The 22,236-nt window shown below is 41.1% G+C and overlaps 1 protein-coding gene across 1 annotated transcript in view; it reads right to left on the minus strand.

The window, feature by feature from the left end:
- The window catches only part of PLB1 (phospholipase B1), a 203,633-nt gene that overhangs the window by 156,141 nt on the left and 25,256 nt on the right, over positions 1-22,236 (minus strand). Inside the window, exons 12-18 of the mRNA XM_044659597.1 lie at positions 21,016-21,098; positions 18,948-19,023; positions 16,661-16,765; positions 15,210-15,281; positions 6,228-6,299; positions 4,637-4,711; positions 2,115-2,178 (exon numbers count right to left, since the gene is read on the minus strand). Coding sequence (XP_044515532.1) covers positions 2,115-2,178; positions 4,637-4,711; positions 6,228-6,299; positions 15,210-15,281; positions 16,661-16,765; positions 18,948-19,023; positions 21,016-21,098 — 547 coding nt within the window. The remainder of the gene's footprint in view (positions 1-2,114; positions 2,179-4,636; positions 4,712-6,227; positions 6,300-15,209; positions 15,282-16,660; positions 16,766-18,947; positions 19,024-21,015; positions 21,099-22,236) is intronic.

The raw sequence follows: 22,236 nt of genomic DNA on the forward strand, positions 1-22,236 counted from the left end.
CATCTCCTGGCTGACTATCACAGGAGTTATAAGTTTAGTCACTGAATCCTGCTCTGTTAATGCATACTTTGTTAGACTTTTTTGTTTAGTTTTTCTTCTATGTATGTGTATAAATAAATCACCTGTCCTACGTCTCAGAGATTTTGTATGCTGAGTACCTTTTCTACTCCCCTCTTTTTGGGAAACACTAGATATAAGCCCTAGTAGGAGATATAAACCCTAGTAGGAGATGTAAGTAAAAAAAATCCCCAGGGACCCATGGCGGGGATTTAAGGAGCAAAGAATGGGAACCTAACCCTCTCTTTCCATTGAAGCAAGGTAGGCTTCCCAGGAATGAACCCGATCTAAGTACATCCTTGGGGGAAGAGCAGAGAAGCCTTCTGGGTGGAAAAGAGATGACTGCCCCATGGACCTAGCAGCAATTAGAAATGAATGAAGAATTCTGTAATTTCCTAAAAGGGAGGGCAGCAGCCTGTGCAATGCAGCCTGAAGATGGCCCACGGGCCAACATTTAATGGTTTGTGGGTGGGTTGCCATGGCTATGCTCTCTTGTCCTTATGTTCAGTGAAGGAAATTAAATTCCTCTCAACCTTCATGGATCACCGACCCTCTCGTGTCTACTGCCAGCACACGGCAGTGGAAATGACCAATGTGCTAAAATAGATGCTTTATTGCCATGTGGCCTCCCCAATTACATTCTGCTCATGAAGTCTGATGGAGGTTATGGGACTGGACTGGTCACTTTCCCTCTGAGTTTGAGATGACTTTGGCTTTCATGATCTTCTAGACTAGCCTACTGCTGCCAGCCCCTTATGGACCGGGGCCAGGGCTCCTACTTATGTTCTCTACACCTAGCCAAGTGCCCTGCGGATGCTGAATAGCTATTGGTGACAATTTCTCACTTTCTCCTTAATAACAGTAGCCAAATTGGCAAAGCATTTTATAGATTTCATTTTATTTGATTCTCACAATGTCCCAAGGAGTAAGGTATTCTTATTATCCTCATTTTATAGGTGAGGAAACTGAGGCTTGTTGACCTTAGTATCAATCAAGTTTCACAGACCACAAACTCAAGATTCAAACTATTGATTCAAAATCTAGAACTCTATCCACTGAGGCACCTAGTTGTCCCTATAAAAAGCCAGAATTGAATGACGATCGTTAGAGGTCCCTCATGCTCTAACATCCCATAAGCCAGAGGTACCAAATACTATAGATGGCTGCCTGAACTGGATTAAAATGTACCTGAGAAATATTTAACAAAAATAAATTAAAATGCAATAGAATGTAGATAATGTTAATAGGTGGTTTTCTAAGTCAACATGTGGCCCACAGAGATCCTTGTTATGGATTAATATTTCTATTTGATTTTGACACCACTGCTTCATGCCATGGAGACAATTCTCTAGCACTGCAGTTGAAGAGTAACTCAACCAGATGAAAAATCAATAGTGGTCTTGGAGAAAAGATAACGAAACATAACTCTCTTCTCCCAGCAGAGAGGTAAGAACCTATTAGATAAGATTTGGGAGTGGGAAGGGAGTCCTGGGAATGAGTATTTTTGTTAAACGGATTATCAAAAAGGAGAATTCAGTCTGAGAGCTATTTTTTTTTTATTCTGGAGATGATTATCATGTAAAAACATGAGGCACCAATAAAACTTAGAGTTGAAGAGATAGCTTGATGCTCTAGTACAGCCTATATAGAATTGAAAAAGGAAAAAAAAATGAACTCCACTGAGATAATTATTTAAAGTGCTTTGTAAACCTTAAAAGAGGCTATATAAGTATTGGCTATTACTAACATCTAGAGCAGAGTAGTAGAATAGAATGTTGGATTTTTAGTCTAAGAAACTAGGGTTCAATGCCCAAATCTGCTATTTTAAAAAACTGTATCACTTTGGGAAAGTCTCCTTCCTGGATCTTAGTTTCCTCATTGGTAAAATTAGGGTTTTAGACTAGGTGACTTCTGAGATCCCTTCAACTTCAAGATTTGCAATCATATTATTATTACCCATGAATATTCCTGTTTGGATGGAAAACCCTAATTTTCTTTGGTTGGTTCAGTTTCAGGCTTCCAATGGGTTTAAAAATACTTTCTAGAGGTCTGTTTACCTGAAATGGGCACCTCGTTGGAGGGATCCATATTGGGACATCGGATTTCTGTTCCTTCTCTCGTCTAAAATGAAAAAACAAAAAAACAACATTTGTAGTTACGCAGATGCTATATGACCCTGACTTTTTACCATTGGAGACTTTTTATCTTGGGAGACATAATAATTACGTGACTAATAGATAGGGGTATTCCTGTAGAAATAGGGGAAATAGACCTAGGAGTTTCCCTGTTTGGGGCCATAGTTTTCAACAGCCTTACAAATGAGCACAATGGGCAGAGGACTGAAAGCAATTGGGCTTTAGTGTGGGGGGTGGGGGAGAAAGAAATAAATACTACATAGAAAGTTTGACTCATTGGGAAATACATTCTTTCATGTTTCAAGTATCCCTCCTTATCCAATGATTCATTCTCACCATGCTGTTGGCCTGGATGGGGAGATTTGAGTGAGCCAAAGGACTTTTAGAGCCTATCTGTAAAGCTAATTTAAATACATTTCAGACTCCAACACTTGTTTGAAAAAAGTTTCACTCTAGTTCTAAATAAGGGATAGTAAGGCCCTACTCTGGTTAGGAATAGGATTAAGTCACTAATGGGAATAAATTCCTACTTTCTTGGGGGCACATCTTAGGATGGGCCTTCCAAAATAATAATACTTTTTCTTTTTTTTTTTTTTTAACTCTTGCCTTCCATCTTAGAATTAATACTGTGTATTGGTTCCAAGGCAGAAGAGTGGTAAGAGCTGAGCAATGGGAGTTAAGTGACTTGCCCAGGGTCACTCGGCTAGGCAGTATCTGAGGCCAGATTTGAACCCAGGAGCTCCCATCTCTAGGCCTGTCTCTTCATGTACTGAGTCACCTAGCTGCCCCCAATAGTATTTCTTTTTGAAGAAAAGTGAAAAAGGAGGGTTACCAGGGGTCTTCCTGAGGCAGAAACAAGAAGAGTGTAAAGAGGGCTGCAGAGTTAGGAATCTTTTTCATCTTCCTGCTATTACTGTTCGGGGCCTTACCATATGGCCACAACCTTCCTAAGCCTTCTGTCTGTCTCGGAGTGATGGCCATCTTCAGACAGAAAAGCAGGACAATTGGTCCGACAAGAACAGGGGTGGGGAAAGCATAGCTGCCAGGCCACAAAGCTGGTGAGGTGGAACCATTCTGACATGCAAGTGTATATCCACGGGGCCATGATAGAAAAATCATTGAACTCAGCCTGAGTCACAGGATCTGAGTTCGAAGCCCAGCTTCTGCCTTTTGCTGCCTCTGTTTCTCTGGGCAAGTAACTTCACCTCTTAGATCTCAGTGTCTTTATCTGTAAAATGGCAGGATTTGGACTAGGTGGCCTCTCAGGGCCTTTCTGGGTCAAGGTCTAGGATCCTACAGTCCATACTGAATCACTGAGGCTCTTAAACATCAGTGTGATGTCCTGCAAAGAGCTTAGACTTCAAGTCAAAGGATAGGTTTGACGCCTGACTTCACTAGCCACCGTTGACCTGGACGAGCCTGAGCCTGTGTCTTCATGTGTAGAATGGGGTTGGCAGGGCAGTCCAGTGATGTACTAGAGCCTATTTGAACAGGATCTTGCAAGAGCCAGTTGTTAAGTTTTCATTGTTAGCATGTAATTCTCAGAAACTGTCAAATGTTCTAAATCAAGGATTGACCTCTTATAGTATTGATTATATAGACTTAATAAAGTGATGGAGAAAATTCCAATAATGCAGATTGAACTTAGAAGTGTGTTTGATATATAATCTCCCCCTGCCCCCAGAGGGTTGGTTTTTAAACCACCTCACAAGCACGCTTCTGTACTTGTCCCATCTATTTTAGGGTTGTTGTTAAGAAAGAACTTTGCAAACCTGAAAGAGTTAGAAAAATTTGAGTTGTTATTATCATCTAGTTTAGGGATTCTTAATCTTTCGTGTCATGGACCCCTTTGACAGTCTGATGTCAGAAAAATGTACATACTTTTTAAAACCCTTCCCTTCCATCCTAGAATCAATACTGTGTATTGGTTCCAAGGCAGAAGAACAGTAAGGGCTAGACAATGGGGGTTATGTGACTTGCCCAGGATCACACAGCTAGGAAGTATCTGAGGCCAAATTTGAACCTCTCATCTCTAGGTCTGAACCTAAGTCCACTGAGTCACTGGACTGCCCCCTCAAAAAAATGTTTTTAACTGGAAAAAAAATGCTAAACTTCAGTTAGAGGTTAGTGAAAATAAAAATGTAATTTTTCCCCACCTGAAAATATAGACACTCCACCTTGATAGATCCATGGACCCTCCCCAATTTAATCCAAGCTTTCCATTTTACAGAAAAGATAAAAGGGGGCTTAGACCTGCTTCCAAAGCTCACATACTTTAACACATATATTTGTGCCTACTCCCTCATTCCGGTTTTGCTCTAGCACCATAATATGGATTTGGAGTTGTAGGTCTTAAAGAACAACACAGAGGGCTTTCCCCAGCCTCTAAAGATTCAGCACTAATCAGTATTTGTATATTTATAAGCAACAAGAGTTTTTAGTACCTCAGACCTCCTCTTGATCTCCGGTGCGGAAGAGAGTTTATTATTGTTTCTGTAGGTGAAGAGATAAGGGTTTTTCTGTAGAAAGAAAGCAACAAATGTTATGACAAAAACTCAGGACTAAGGGTGAACCTGATCATTGTTATCATGGAACTCGACTTTTTGTCAACTATAGAAATAGATGCAACAATTTTTGGTTGATGTCTGAAACCCTCACCAGCTTCTCTTCCACAGTAGCCATCAATTCTCTTGGTAGGAGAGTGGCATATTTATTGTTGGTGTGTGTGCCCTGTTTATCTTGGGTGCAGAGACAACATTCTCATGAGTCAGTGACTGAATTTCTTTCTCTTTTTAAATACAGAACCCCCCCCATACAATATTAGTTAGAATAAAGTCTTTTGTCATGCTTGCAGATTTCCTTTCCTGTCAAGTGGGTAGTAGAGAATCCTGATTGTCCCAAAGGCTATGGGATTATGGCACCAAATAATTAGAACAGCCCGCTGGGTTTCCCTACTACCATCCCAGTTCTTTCCAATGTGTCTTATGGGTCCAACTTCACTTGTGTTGACTGTACTTCTCTAGTTAGAAGTCCATCTTTCCAGATATAGTAACTGGGGCAAGTTTCTCTGCCTACTGTAAGCCATTACTGGTTCTCCCCAGAATGACATTTCTACAGCTATGACCCCAATTGTAGGGTATTTCCCCCAAATTTTACCTCTTCAATATCTTTTATTTTCTTTTTAAACCCTTGTTGTCTGTTCTAATAACAACTCTAAGACAGTAAGGCAAGGGCTAGGCAAATGGGGTTAAGTGATTTGCCCAGGTTATACAACTATGAAGGTCAAATTTGAACCCAGATCCTCCCAACTCCAGGCCTGGTGTTCTATTCCACTGTACTATCTGGCTGTCCCTCCATAGCAATTCTTGAAGACCTTCTACTAAGTCAGAGAACATTTGTAATCTGTGTTTGAAAGGAGTATTCCCATTGATGAAATCACAAATCACCAAAGTGATCAAAATATGTGAATGAGAAGTGGATTAGCATGAATGTCACCATTTTATAGATTTGCTATTGAGGTACCATGAGGAAAACTGACTTGTTCAGTGATGCTGCTTTTCAGGGATCAGGTCAGCCATCACCTAAAGTCTCTTTGCTTCTCAGCTAATGAGCTTTAAAAAATACCATCAAAATCATCTCCTTCCTTAAATTGCTCTACCCTCCTGGCTGTGCAATAGCACAGCTCCTCACTTCCTCTTCTTCAGCCTAGAGCAGAAAGTCTGCAAATAGTACAAGGGTCTAGGTCTGATAAGATAGCATGAGGAGACATATGAAGCTAGAATTGAGTTCTAAAGGCTCAGTTTATAGTCTTCCACTCCTGGTATAATAGCGGGAGAAACGTAAAGGGTAGCAAACTTCCTGGTTGGGAGAAGCTTTTTATAAAGCCATTCCTAATGTTGAAAAGAGTGGAAACTGGTCAAAAATAGTATTTCAGGGCATTAATGGGGGAAATGGATAAGCAGCCTTGCCAGTTGCGATTACAAAGCTGACATTCCAAATTATCAGGATACCCCACCCTAACCAATGCTTGCATACCTGGGTAGGACATTTCACTGGAATTCTTTGTCCTGTGGTGAATAACTCTTCCTTCCTTCCTGTTGGATCTATCTGGAAAAGAAAGTGACATGAGAGGTTCATGTCAGGCAAGTCTTTTAGTCCTGACACCACTCCAGGGTATCACTGAGCAGTGCTTATTGAGAGGCATTCTGCAGCACACAGCAAGCAGTGTCACATTGAGAGATAGGTCAGGAAGCATCTGACTTCAAATCCCAGCTCAGATGCTTACAAGGTGGGTGACTCTCTATAGATCCCTTAACCTCTCTGAACCCTAATTTCCTTATCTGTAAAATGGGGACAACACCTGTACCATCTACTTTGCATTTTATCAGTGAGAGATATTATTGTATGGTAATTCACTTGAAGAAAAACATCCATAGTTTGGGACTGGATTAGGTGATTCATTCAAAGTCCTCAATGAGATTTTATTCTACCTCCCTCCCCAGTTTTAACTTCATACTACTCCCTTTCATGCACTCTATGATCCAGACAAGCTAGATTACCATCTCTTCCCCAATTTTGGCCTTTCCTCTTTTGACTCTGTGCATATTGACCCATTATCTCCTATTTCTAGAAGATTCTCTCCACATCTCCTTCAGATACTAGTTCACATTTTATTTAGTCCTCCAATATTCATAGTGTGTTTTCCTCTTATTGTTCACTCAATCAATCAGGTCGCAAGTATTTGTGATCAAAGTTTTGATGTCCCTATGTTCTAAGCACTAAGCGAGGTGCTGGGAATTACATAAACAAAAAACAAAAAGTGCCTGCCTTTCAGGAACTTACATTCTATTGGGGAGATAGAATGCTTGCTACTACAACCTTATGAGGAGGATACTACAAGTATTATTATTATTCCCATTTTGTAAAGAAAGAAATCATGACTGAAAGAAATTAAATGACTTGCCCATGGTCACAGCTATTAAAATTCAAACCCAGGCTTTGAACCCAAATTTCCTGACTCCAAATGCAATAACCTTTCTATATTAACTTGCTGCCCTTCTTCCTTTAAGGTGTCACCTTAAAAGGGTCACCCCTTCCATGAAACCATGCCTGATTTCCAAGGAGATCACTTTCTCTCCCATCTCTCATGCCTCTCTGTCTGACTTTCCCTATGAATTTTTCTCATTCTAACTTACATTAGAGTTATCTGATTACCTGCCATTTTTGCCCTTGTCCCTGCATCACACAGTACGATGTACTGCTTGGATAGGTACTTAATAAATGTTGAGTTGAATTGAATTGACCTCCTCTGCCTACAGAAAGGTAGGAACATGACTGACTGAAACCACATTGTACACACAAGCCAAAGGATAAAACTCATGACCTTGAAGTTCCCATTACTCTGTAAGAACCATATGTTAGGGAACCAGCACATGATTTTATGGCCAGAAGGGACCTTAGAGATCTCCTAGTACATCCCCTACATTTTATATCTGAGGGACTTGGGGCTTGACCCTTAACTAGAGGAGGATGTTCTTTGGTTGAAGTAGTGTTTATGGGCCAAGTTGCCATATCATCAATCAGACTGCAGCATAGGTCAAAGACATTATGACTTCCCTTTTCACCCAACAATTTATAAGCATTTGAGAAACCTTGGAGAACTTCCCAAGAGCTTCCCAATGCCAGTGGCCTCTCTTTCAAAAATTTAGTCTCTAGGATGGTTCTTCAGGGGACCTAGGTATGAACTAGCCAGCCCCGAGAGCCCTGTCACCATCACTCCTGCTTAGAGACATGGGACTCTGGTGACAAACCCTTACTGAGCCCCAGAGGCAGAGGCATATCCTGAGCCAGAAGCCACTGGATCAATATAACATTTTATCTGCTAATCTTCCTTTCATTTTCTAGTTTAGTCACTTTAGCCTTAGCCAAAACCAAGTTCTCCAAGAGTATCTTATCATAACGTCCATGTTCCTGTCAATGAAGAGGCAGGAGAGAGAACTTTAACCTTCTGATTAGCCCTGAAATGTCTAATTGAAAGGGGAGTCAAATAGGTGGATTCTGTTCATTAGCTCATGGAGGAATGACAACAGCCCAAAGCAAAGGATGGAAGAAAGAAAAAGCACTGCATCCTTCATTCAACCCAAGACCTACTCACAGTCCAATATGCCCAAGTCTATGTATCCAAGGTATCCAAGACCTACTTAAATTCCAAATGTAGCCAAGCCTCTGAATGGGGATATGAATGTGGACCAGGGCAAGGCTGTTTTTCAGGAACAAGAATACTGAAGGGAGGCTCTAGTCCTCTCCATGTTTGTTACTGAACACAGCCAAGGGTTCTTCAGGGTACATAGAGGATCAGAGGAGCACAATTTAGAGCTGAAAAGGTTCTCAGGGAACTTGTTAGTCATCTAGTTCAGTCTCCTCATTTTAAGGGCATGAGATCTAAGAACTTGAGAGGGGGAGAAACAGGTGTAAAGTCATTCAGAAAGAGATTTGGATAGTCCATTTATCTTCACCAGCCTTCTGAGAAAGAAGCAAGGTGGCATTGTGAAAAATGAATTAGACTTGTCATAAAAAAGACCTGAGTCAAGTTCTCACTATCATTTTCCAGTGATGAGATCTCAGGAAGGCTACTTAAGCCTCTGAGCCCAGGTTTCTTATCACAATAGTCAAACAGTTATATATATATGTGATCTTATATATATGTATATATAAGATCACATATGTAATATGGGAGAAACAAGATCATGAGTTAGAAGGAGTGTGCTGGACCTGACCTGTCCATTAGAGCCAATTATTAAACTCTCAGTATTAACATTTATACCAAGAAACTGCCATATGCCACAAATCAGGACTTTCTTTCTTATTTTATTGATGGGTTAACACCTAAGAAAGTGGAGAAAATGTAAATAATACAAATTAAACTTAAAAATGTATCATGAATACATATCTTTTTTTAGAGAGCCAGTAAACATCTACCAGTACTTTCTTGCATATATGGCCATTTTAATTCCTGTTTGATAGTTAAGGAAACTTAGGTCTAGGTAGATTCAGTGATTCACCCAAAACTTAAATGAATGACAGAATAGAATGAGAACTTAGACACTGTGGGGAGCATAGTATAATGGAATGAATACTAGCCTCTGAAGTTAGAGGACCAGAATTCAAATTCTATCTTTGTCCCTCGCTACCTGTGTCACCTTGGTCAAGTCACTTAACCTTATTGGGCTCCAGTTTCCTTTTCTGTAAAATGAAGTGGTTGGGCTAGATAGCTTCTCATTTCTAAATTCATATCCTATGAAATGGAAATAAAAATAATTGTCCAGTGTCTTTTTCTTTCAGCTCCCCTGCCTCAAATTCTCATGGAATTGGGTATGGACCAGCAAATAGTAGGAAAGGGTGAGTAAGGGAGGTAGAGAAGAAGGGGACTGACTGAGACTTTAGCCAAGACTTTGCCATGTGACTCAGACCAGAGAGGGAGGTTGACATTAGTGGAAAACTGAGATCAAGTAGTCTTGGAAGACACCTAACTAACTACTTAACACATCAACCAGTATTGCAGTGGTTCATTTCCCAGAGGCCCTATGGGAAGTGAGAGGACTTGAAGAAGATTGGAAGGGCAACTCTTGTTGGTTGGACAAGTGATAGCCAGAAGTGGATATCTGCTCCTTGGCTCCACCCCACTTTCTGTGGGGCTTCATCTTCCTTTCAACATATGTATTACTCATTTGGTTCATCACTTATGGACCCCCCAAATATCTTTTTTGGAGGGTCCTAGCCTGAAATTTCAATGGTGTGGAAACTCCCTCCACCAAAACCAGTCAGTAACTCATCTGTAACTTCTCATCTTGGAGAATTTTCTGAGCCATTGAGAGATTGTGACTGGCTCAGCCAGTATGAATCAGAGTCGAGAGCGAGCGTGGAAGCCAGGTCTTCTTGACTGCTAGGATAGCTTTGAATCCACTAAACCATTTAACTTATATGTAGTAGTCACTATGTAATAAATGTTTATTGAACAAAATTGTTTGTTTAGCAAGCAAAGAAGGAAAGGCACGGGGAATAGTAATACAAGAATGATAGCCAACATTTATCTAGAACTTTAAGGTATACAAGGTGCTTACGAATATGATTTCATTTAATCCTCATAACAACTCCAAGAGGTAAGTGCTATTATTGTCCCCTTTTTACAGATGAAACTGAGAGAAATTAAGTGAATTGACCAGGGTTATAGACCTAATAAGTATCTGAGGCAGGATTTGAACATAGGTCTTCCTGATTCTGATGGTGGTACTGAAGAAAGGGGGTACGGTGGAAAGAACACTGGGTATGGAGTTGGGAAGACCCAAGTTTGAATACTGTCTCAGACAATTACCAATTGTGTGATTTGGGGCAAGTCCTTTAACTTCTCATCAGTTTCCTCATCTGTAAAGTGGAGATAATAATGGTACTTTATCTTCCAGAGACATGTGAACATCAAATGAGATAATATTTGTTAAGTGCTTTGAAAATCTTAACACATTATATAAATTCTGCCTGTTTTTTGTTATCATTCGCCTTTCTGCCTAACAACATGAATAAAGATTTGGAGTAAAAAAAAAATTTAATTACCCAAACTTAGAGCATGACTATAATGTAATGAATAGTCCAGTTTGTCTAAAGCAAAAATACTTGGCAAGGAAGAATATGAGATAAGACTGGAAGGGTAGGATGGTGACAGACTGTGGAAGATCTTGAATGCTAGGCAAATGGGTTAAAATTTTGCTTGGAGGAGGCAATAGGGAGCCATTGAAAGATTTGGGGCAAACACTAATACACTGTCGATGGAACTGTGAACTTATCCAACCGTTCTGGAGAACAATTTGAAATTATGTCCATAGACTTATAAAACTACCCTGAGACCCAGCAAAACCATTGTTTAGTTCTCTTTGTGACGGCAAGGAACTGGAAATTGAGGGGATGTCCATCAAATGGGGAATGACTGAAGAAATTGTGGTATATAAATGGGATGGTATGTTACTGTGCTGCAAGTAATGGTGATCAGGTTAAATTAAAAAAACAACTTGGAAAGACCTACATGAAATAATGAAGAGCAAAATGAGTAGAACCAAGAGAACATTATATACAGCTCCAGAATTAGTATTTGAAGAATAACTTGTAAATGTCCACCTCCAGGGAAAGAACTGATAAATAGAAACATGAAAGACATAATTTATATATAATTTTTGGTTGTGTTATGGGGAGGGGAGGGGAGGAGGGAGAAGATGTGATACAAAAATAAAAATTTAAAAATATGAAAAAGTTTCTTGAGCTGAGGAATAACAAGCATATAAAAGATACTCAGCAAATACTTGAGTAATTTTGATGGGAGAGAGAGAGAGAGAGAGAGAGAGAGAGAGAGAGAGAGAGAGAGAGAGATGGGTGGGGATCAGGATAGAGACAGAGACAGACAAACACAGAGACAGAGAGGGAGGGGGACAAACAGAGAGAGAGGGAGAGATTAGAGAAACAAAGAGGGAGGGAGAGAGAGGGAAGGAGACAAACACAGAGACAGAGAGACAGAGAGGGAGACAAACATATGGGGGGGGGTGGAGGAAGGGAGACAGCACAGAGACAGAAGAAGATTCAGAGAGAGACAAACACAGAGACACAGAGAGGGAGACAAACACACACACACGCACAGATTGGGGGGATGACGGAGAGAGAGGGAAGGAGACAAAACAGAGATAGAAAAGGAAGGGAGACAAACAGAGAGAGAGAGAGATTAGAGAGATGGGGTGAAGGAGAGAGAGGGAAGGAGACAAAACACAGAGACAGAAAAGGGAGGAATACAAACAGAGACACAGAGAAATTGAGAGGGAGACAAACACAGAGACAGAAAAAGAGGCAGAGAGAGAGAGGGAGGGAGGAAGAGACAGAGAGAGGGGGAGGGAAGGGGGGAAGGGAAGGAGGGAGGGAAGGAGGGAGAAAAACACAGAGACACAAAGAGAGAGACAGAGAGAAACAGAGAGGAGGGGGAGGGAGACAAACAGAGACAGAGACAAACACAGAGAGAGAGAAAGAGAGAGACAGAGAGGGAAACAGAGGTGGGTGGGGAGAAAGTGGGTTGAGGGAGAGGGAAGAAGAGAGAAATGAAGTAGGAGGAGAAGGGAGGTTTTGCAGAGCTTGTGATAAGCATCATCGGCATTGCTCCCACCCAGGGTGACAGGCAAGAAATGGACTGTGAGGACCCATAAGGGGCAATCTTTGCCTGAGCATTTCAGGTCTGGAAAATGAGGACAGAGTCACATAGAATGTTCTTAACAACTGAGTTTTCCTGAGAAGATTTCTCACTCCAGCCAGGGTCAGTGAGACCCAGCAGAAAACACTTTGTAAAACAAGCTGCTCCTCCAAACATTTCACCCTAGAAACCCAACACCTTTCCCCAATGGCAGTGTGCTTTTCATTTACTCTGGCTGCCTTGGTGGGAATTTTTCTCCCACCCTCCCCTTCTCAGGCTCCATTCAGGTTGATATGTGTCGAATTGCAGCTGTTCCCATCAGTCAGCCTACCACCTCAGCTGGGAGGAGGGAGGCCTTTCTCTAAACCAAGGGAGAAGAAAAACATGTTTCTGTCATTGAAGTTCTAAAAATAGGGTAGCTTGGAAAGGGTGAAAAATGGGAACCAGCATCTCTCTGCCTGAATCTGGAGAATTGTGGGGAGGCAAGGACTTGAGTTGGGGGCTCAAATACTAGTGAGAAACTTAGACGTCTGAGTAACACCTCATCAGGCCTGGAGGGAACTGGAGGCGGGGTGGGGGCTTGACTCAACCCAAAGGAAGCACCTTGCCCAGGTATTCATCAATCTGTTTCTTTTTCCCATATACTGGTGATAGCACAGTTCTGTGGAAAGAAGATTGGCTCTGGAGGCCACGACATAGCTAGTAAATGTCTAAGGCTGGATTTAAACTCAAGTTCTCCTAAGAATAGGTTTAACACTACCCACTGAGCCATCTAGGTGCCCCTATTAAAGGATGATAGATTTAGAGGTGAAAGGGAATTCAAAGACCATCTATTTCAATCTCTTATTTTTATAGAAGAGGAAACTGAAGTGGAGAGAAGTTAAGTTACTTGCCCAAGGTCATGCAGGCAATAAGAGTCAGAGCTGGGATTTTAATCCAGGTCTTATGACTCCAGAGTTCATGGTTTTCACTGTACTATAGTCTTCTCTACCTTTTTTCCCTTCTTTTCCACCATCCCTCCAACCCCATCTCCCAGCTCACTCACTCCTTACCAACACTAACATCAGTAGCATAAACCTGTTAAACTCAAGGATCCAAGCCTGAGACACTGGTCACAATTCCTAGCATATAGTAGGCACCCAATAGATTATTGTTTTCACAGTTTCTGCAATTCCTTGTACCAAAGTGCTTTGAATTCCTCAGAAAAAGAGTTGGCAGAGAGCACTAGCATTAGACTCAGGCAGGTTTATAAATACTTATTAAGCACTTTCTACATGGCAGGCAGATATATGGAATATTCAGGAGTAGCTAGATGGAGCAGTGAATAGAGTGCAGGACCTGAAATCAGGAAGACTCATCTTAGTGAATTCCAATCATTTACTAGCTATGTGATGCTGTCACTTAATCCTGTTTTCCTCAGTTTCCTCATCTGCAAAATGAGCTGAAGTAGGAAATGGCAAACCATTCTAGTATCTCTGCCAAGAAAACCCCAAAAGAGGTCATGAAGAGTTGGACAAGATTAAACAGTAAAATATGCCAGGCATGTATTCCCATCATGTCCCTATCTCATTCTGGGGACACAAAGCACCAAAATAAAATAGTCCCTGCCCTTAAGGAGCCTACATTCTATTGGCAACCTGGGTTTTTATCCTGTATCAGGCACCATCAACCTTGAGAGAATTTGTTGTTGTTCAGTTGTTTCAGTTGTGTCCAAGTCTTTGTAACACTATTGAGAATTTTCTTGGTAAAGCTATTGGAGAGGCTGGCCATTTCCTTCTTCAGCTCATTTTACAAATGAGGAAATTGAAGCAAACAGGATTAAGTGACTTTCCCAGGGCCACACGACTAGTAAATATGTGAGGATGAATTGGAATTCACATCTTCCTGACTCCAAGGCTGATGCTCAATAATTTGTGGCACTTAGCCGCACTTGGGAGAATTGCCTCCCTACATTTAGACTCACCTCCTACTGCTAAATTTGGGTCCACGAATCCTAACCATTACCTGAGTTCTAGAGAAAGTATACATAGATAGAGCTTATGGGTTCAATTCACCCGATTCAACAAATATTTATTAAGTACCTCCTTCACATAAAGAAAATGCTTTACACTAGAGTTCTCAGAGCTGGAAAAGAGACCTTTGAGATCATCTAATGAACCATTCCCTTCATTTTACAAGTCAGAAATTTGAGTCTCTGTGTTAGGTCATCTCATGAGGTCCAGTTCATGAATGGCGGTGCTGAGAATAGAATCCTGGGATCTCAGCTTTCCTTTGGTCACTCTGTTCCCTACACTGAGAGGTGACTCATGCTGAGAGTTCTGGGAAAAAAGGGCTTGAGATATTCAAAAGAGGGTTGTGACTCCATGGAGTGCTCTAAATCGAAAATAAAATGCTGCCTGGCACGAAGCACCAAGGGAACTTGGCCGAATGGATACAGCAAATTGTGCCTTGACGGGAGACCCAGAAGAGGTTTGAATGAAGAGAATTATGTTCTCTCTAAGTATTGTTCCCACCTTGCTCGCCACTCCTCCAACAGTTCAGAATTGTCAGAGCACCCCAAATTGAAAACAATTTCAGCTGGGGCTTGGACAGAATTCTACATGGCACCTTGCCAGGATCACAGATTATGGAATGTCCATCTGTTTTCTCTGTGGTGACAAGTGGCAAATTCATTGATGGGGTGGAAAGGTGTAGAGCAGCCATTCATTTCTCCCCGGTGGCTCTAGGTCTATGGCAAGTACCTCTGTCCCCACAACACTCTGTCCAGTCCTAGGACAAGAGTGCCAATTAGGTCAACTCACCATGCCATTCCAAAGACTCAAGGCAAGGGCAGTCGATAACTTTCTCAGGGAGGAACCAGAAGTCTGTTTTCTCTGGGGGGAAAAAAAAAACAAAACAAACAAACCATGAGAAGAAACTTCAGTTCTTGGGATTCAGATAGGATGCTACTGACCCACCATGTGCTATGAGTTAATTTTCCATTACCAGAAATATTTCTGCACCAAATTGTCTGGACTCTTACCATACTAATGCATAAGTAAAGGTGCTTCCTTTGTGACCAAAGTTGTGAGATATCTGACTAAAGTCAGGAAACTAGGCTATTTCTATGAAGCAAAGCACAGATTCATTGTTCCCCAAGGGAAATTTGAGACAAAATTCCTGTCCTTACCAAAGGGCTCTGAACAACTGAGCTCCCAAATGACACCCAATGAGGAGATCAGTAGAGTATACACTACAGCACTGGTGAACCTTTTAGAGATTGCATGCCCAAACTTCACCTTCAAGCTGCCTGTGAATGCCCCACATTACCCCAGAGAGCGGAGGGAGGGAGTACTCACATTGAGTGGCTGGACAGAGGGACAGGTTATGCAAAAACTGTCCTCAGGTGCTTTGGAGAGGGGGAATGGAGCAGCCCCCTCTGGCACACGGAGGCACACTGGGGCACACATGCCACATCTTCACCAACATGACACTAAGCTGTATCTCACAAGGTAGAGCCACTACTCCTTCTGGCATCTCAGGGAAGGGTTAGGTATATATTCTACTAGAGGAATGGATTCCTTATAAAATTTTCCCCACTTAATATCTTCAAGATCTCTGTTGGTTCAACTGGCCCAATTTCAAAAGAGAGCTTATTAAACAGAAGCTTAGCAAATGTTTTCTGATCGACCAGTGGCTATATCCACCACTTATAAATCTACTGGTTCTGAACACCTAAGGAAATAAGCATTCACCAGAGGTTCCTATGGTTGTTATTGTTGTTTTTTAGTTGTGTCTGACTCTTCTGACCCCATTTGGGGTTTTCTTGACAAAGATACTAGAGTATCTTAAGTCATTTCCTTCTCCAGCTAATTTTACAGATGAGAAAACCGAGGCAAACAGGGTATTGTGACTTGCTCAGGTTTATTCAGCTAGGAAATATCTGAGACTCAGGTCTCCCTGACTCCAAGATAGTACTCTATCCATTATGCTACCTCACTGCCTCAGACTCTTGAGGAAACAAGTATTTATGACACTTTTCTAGAGAATGGGTGGAGGCAATGAGGTTTAGTGGAAAGAGCACTGAACTTGGAATCATGGATCCTAGGTTTGAATTGCAGCTCTGGACTAACTCATCTCTAAAGGGTTTCCATTCTAGACTCCTCTCATCTGTGGTGGGTGGGCACAGAGAACAGTGTCTTGCTGAGCTATTGCCCTGAGCTCTTTCTTCCCTCTCTTCCCACTTTCATGTTAGCCATCTGCTTACACTCACCGGGAAAACAGAAGGATCTATCTCATGGAGGAAAGAATGATAAATTACTGTGAAAGTATCTTGTGTATCATATCTTCCAGAGGCCAGTAGTTTTTCCCATGAGTTCTGGAGGGAAAAAAAAAACCACCAATGAGGAGATCAAGTAGCTGGACAAAGTGTCTACCTCTTACTTCTGACCATTGAAACAGTTCTTTCTGGGGTTCTTGCATAGAACCTTGGACCAGGATCAGCCACCATACCTTGTTCTGAAATAGTTACCCCCTAATATGGGTTGATTGAAATGGGTTGATTTAATTAAGGAGGCTATAGGATTTCCTCTGGTATAAGCAGCGACTGGTGACTGCCAAAGGTATCTTAGGGCACAATCCCAAATTCATTTCCTTCCCAGGGATAAGCTGATAGATTATCTGTATTTGTTCATGAACTCCCAGGTTCCCTTAGGAGGAAATTAATATCTGCTCTCTATCTAATATTCATATTGGAATATAAATTCCTTTCTAGAAGAGACCCTATTACCCATATGTGAGTCATACTTTAGCTTTATTATAAATATTTCTCTGTGTTACTCTGAGGTAAGGGAATAATGGACCAGAGTTAGAGAGAGAAAGCTGGATTCCTCTGTTTCTTTGAAGTCAGATCTGCCTCTAGGCTAAGGGAGCTTGAACTTCTATTGGGAAGAAGTCCTCTGGGCCACCAGTCACATCCTGGAGTTATGCATGATCAAAAACTGCTCACAATAGGAAAATAGAGGCCAGCACACAATCTATGGCCCACGGTTTACTGAATCTCTAATTTTTCAGCAGGAACTTCAACTACAAAGATAATGTCATTACAGACCAGCGGCAAGGTGTTGTTTCACTAACTAGAATGAATAGAGAGTCCTCTTGAGCACTGCGGTGCCGGTCATATTTGTATTTTGGTTTGTTGTATAATTGTAGGGATGGTTTTCTCAAGATTTATCCATAATGCCTTGTGGTCTCTTTGGAGACCAGTAGGATAGTTGTTTTCTGGTATTCAAAGAATCTATGGGAGAGGGATTGAACTTGTGCTGCTCAGCTCCAGGGGACAGAGCTAGAAACAGTGGCAAGAAGCTACAAAGAGGAAACTGTAGGCTTGATGTGAGAAAAAGCTTAACACTTAGAGCTAGGCAAAAATAGATGGACTGTTTTGTTTCCTCTTGAATTGTGGGGGTTTTCAAATAGAGGCTGAATGAGTTCTTATTAGGCACATCACAGAGGGATTTCTTGATCATGTACAGGTCTACCAAAAAGGCTACTGGGGTCCTTTTATCTCAGATTCTGTGTACAACAAACGTCTCTCTGTCTGTCTCTCTGTCTGTCTCTCTGTCTGTCTGTCTGTCTGTCTGTCTGTCTCTCTCTCTCTCTCTCTGTCTCTCTCTCTGTCTCTCTCTGTCTCTCTCTCTCTGTGTCTCTCTCTCTTCCTCTCTCTCTCTCTCTGTATGTTTTATATATATATAAAATTTGCAAGATGGCAGGATAGGTGTAGCAAAGGAACAGATCATGCAAAATCAACTGAACCAAACGATGATAGAGCCCAGGAGCCAACAGGATATAAGATGCTTAAGGACAGGAATGATTTATTTCATTTTTGTCTTTGTACCTCTTGGACCTTAGCATATGCTTATTGGTTGATTGATGTATAAAATGCAGAGGTTACACCAGATAGTTCCTGAGGTTCATTCGGTAGCAAATCCCATAATCTTATCTTGAATTTGTGGACTTGATGCCCTAACTAGCCCAAACTGTCACTAGATAGTGTTCTAATTCTGGCTTTAATACTAACTTACTGTGTGACCTTGACCAAGTCACTTAAATTCCCTGAAGCTATTTTCTCCTCTGTCAAATGAGGAAATACTTCTATGAGCTCTCCTACAGGGCTGTTGTGAGGAAATAGCTTTCTTTATAAGCCTCAAAGTGACATTGAAATGCAGTCAGTGTACTTAGACCCTGGGGACATCCTGTGTGAGTTATCATCATTATCAATTTGCAAGGCCATCATTTTCTAAAAAATAATCCCCAAATAGGATCCCCATTTGACAGGTGAGAATATTGATTCCAAGGAGAAAGTACAATAGCTCTTAACTCCTGAGCTCTTTCAGCAAGTTGGACCCTGGGGAATGTTTACTGTAATGCTGTGCCACTTGCAGAGAAGGAAAAATAGCATCCAGGGGCCAGGGCTTGGACAGACACTATGTGAGTAGAACCAGCCCTCTCTCCTTTGATCTTTCTGGCTGGTGCTGAGTGTCATGCCCCAAAGGTATTCTCACCTGATAGTACCATCTCTGCACCACTGTGGTCAGTCGGGAAGGCTCCTGTGGGCACTCACACACTTCATTTAGGTCCCTACAGACCAAAACAAAAAAGAAATTAAAGTTCTAGGTTCAAATCTTGCCTCTAATGCGTATTCCCTTGATGACTTTGAGCAAGACATTAACTTCCCTGGGCCTCAGTTTCCTCATTTGTACAATGGGGGAAGGTTAGATTAGATGAAACATTCTTAATCTGTAATTTGGGTACTTGTAAAAAAACATTTTAATGATTTATTTTATGTTTATTTTATTAAAATATTTAATATTTTAATACTATTTGATAACTATAATTTTTGTAAGTTTATATTAAAATATTTAGTAAAGTTTAATAGTATTTTATAATTGTAGGCTAGATAATTCCTTTTTATTTTGTTTTATACATTTAAAAACAATATTCTGAGATGGGGTCCATAGGCTTCATCAATTTGCCAAAGGGATCCATGACACAGAGATTAAGAACATAGTCTTTGAGATCCTTTCCAGCTCAGATAATTAATAAATCTATGATCCTTTGCGCTTGGGGGAGGGGGGATTGGATAAGAAGCTGTGATTGGGCCAGACCACCTATCTATTAGAGAGCCTGGGAGTTGTGGTGAGGAGTCAGGAAGGAGAGAGAGCTGAGGAACATTATCAAAAGGAAATGAGTAAATAATGAGAGACTAGATAAACGAAAGATTGGATCGAAAGACAAATTATGGGCAAAGATGAGCAGTCCACTTGGGGCTCTTGTACCTCATCTCAGACCTCTGTGTTACCCTTAATTTGGGCTTAAAAAAAGATTGAGCCATCATTAAATTCCCAGCATGTGGCCTTTTTGATATAGCCATCTCTTAGCAAAAGCTTTTATGTCTGGCAGAGTAGAGGCTTCCTAGCTCTGGGCCAGGTAGGAAGGGCACAAGAGCCAGGCTTGGTGGGGATGCCAGCTGTACATACTAAGACTAAAAGAAAAGATGAATAAAGTTAAATATGGCAGTATCCTCCCTTCATTCTTTCTCAGCACATCTCCTTCTTCCCTTGCAATCCCTCCTGCCCATTTGTTTCTTCCATCAGCACACCCTTCCCTATTCTTCTTTCAGTTCTTCCTCTCTTCCAAACTCCAAGTCTCATGCTCTATTCACTATACTAGAGATATCAAGCATGCCACCTTGACCCACAACACTCCTGAGAAGGAATCAAATTAAAATATATTTGAGAAATATTAACAAAATAATACATAATGTTAATACGTGATTTTCTAAGTCTAGGTGGTGCTGTGGATAGAGTGCCAGACCTGAAGTCTTCATGAATGTTCAGATTTCAGTTATTTACTAGCTGTGTGACCCTGAACAAGTCATTTAACCCTATTTGCCTCATTTTCCTCATCTGTAAAATGTGCTGAAGTAGGAAGTGGCACACTCCTCCAATATCTTTGCCAAGAAAATCTAAAATGGGATCACAAAGAATGAAACATGATGGAAATAACCAAACTACAGCAACAACAAAGTCAAAATGCAGTCCAGCGGGGTCCTCATGAAAAGTTTAGTGGTTCCCATTTTCTTTGAATTTGATACCACTACCCTATATCATGTATTTGAAAAGTCCTGGTATCAACTTCTTTTGAAAATAAATATTTTAAGTAGAATTAGCTATCTAGTGGTCAAGGTTTCCCCTAAAATTATAAATGCAAACTTTCTGACTTTGAGATAAAATTCAGGATAAAATATTATTCCTTCCTTCCCCCACAAGACTGGGTTTAACCTCTTAGATTATTCAAGGAATAGTATGAGAGCTGATATTCAGATGATCATAGATTTCGAGCTGTTTAGTCCAGCCCTGCCCTCACCCCCATTTTGCAGATGATGAAAATTGAGGTCCACGAAAGTGAAGTGATATGCTCAAAAAGGAAGTGACAGAGCCAGGATTTGAACGTGGCTCACAGAGATCCTTCTACTGCTCTCTGCTAGATAGCAGCATTCCAGTAGAATGTTTAGCACTTTTATCTGATTTTCAGAAGTGGCATCTCAGGATGCTAATGGATCAGCCTTACCTGGGTCCATTCTCCTGATTATTTGATTGAAACGAATTCCCAAGCTCTGAGATATCCACCAGGTTCACAAAGGCTTTGGGGACCTAAGAAAGCGCAGGAGAGAGTGATAGGTACAAAATCGGCATGATTCTGCTGGAGAAGTCTCTGGCCTGTGGAGATTGCCTGGGCAATCATCGGAGATCTGGCCTGGAACACTTCAATCTCATGGGCATTGGACTACTCTTATTTATTAAGGAAGGATTCTTGGTAACATGGTAACACGCTTGGGCGTTAAACTCTGTGTAGAGTAAATGTTAAACCTGCCCAGTCAGATTTCCAAAGAAGTTCTTACCCAAAGTCATCACTGGTTCTCCACCTCCATGCTTTATTAGAATGAATTACGTTGGAGTGGATGGACAATGAGCAATGACCATTTTTCTTTACATTATTTTTTATAACCGCATATATTTTAATGCCAAAAATTCCATTCGCCATAGCATGTAGGTATTTATTTTGTGATAAATTAAGTCAGTATGGCATGGAGCACAGGTTTCATCCCCACTGTCTGCAGGTCACATCGCAGCCTGCAACACTACCCCAGTGGGGCCAGAATCAGATTAGATTGGGAAATAATTTATAAAATAAAGAAAAATACAATAGAACAGATATAATGTGGTTTTTTTTTAACCCTTATCTTCTGTTTTAGTATCTATTCTAAAACAGAAGAGTGGCAAAGGCTAGGCAATGGGGGTTAAGAGATTTGCCTAGGATCACATAGTTTGAAGTACTTAGCCTCCCAGGGAAGTGCAATGGATAAAGGGTGGAATCTGAAATCAGAAAGATTTGAGTTCAAATTTTGGCTTTGGACACTTATTAATGGAGTGACCTTGGGCAAGTCACTTAGCCTCTGTCTTAGCTTCCTCTATTTTAAAGTAGAAATAATAATAGCATTTACCTTTCCGGATTTTTGTGGGGATCAAATGAGATAATATTTGTAAAGCACTTAGCACTGTACCTGGAACATAGTAGGTGCTTAATAATACTTCCTTCCTTTCTCCTTCTCTTCTCTTCTTTCTGCCCTTTCTTCTTCCTTTTCTCCCTTTCCTTTTCTTCCTTCTTTTTTTCTTCCCTTCCTTCTTTCTTTCCTTCCCTTCTTTCTTTCCTTCCCTTCTTTCTTTCCTTCTTTCCTTCCTTCCTTCCTTCCTTCCTTTCTTCCTTCCTTCCTTCCTTCCTTCCTTCCTT

This window comes from Gracilinanus agilis, chromosome 2 (genome assembly GCF_016433145.1).
Source record: "Gracilinanus agilis isolate LMUSP501 chromosome 2, AgileGrace, whole genome shotgun sequence".
NCBI lineage: Eukaryota > Metazoa > Chordata > Mammalia > Didelphimorphia > Didelphidae > Gracilinanus > Gracilinanus agilis.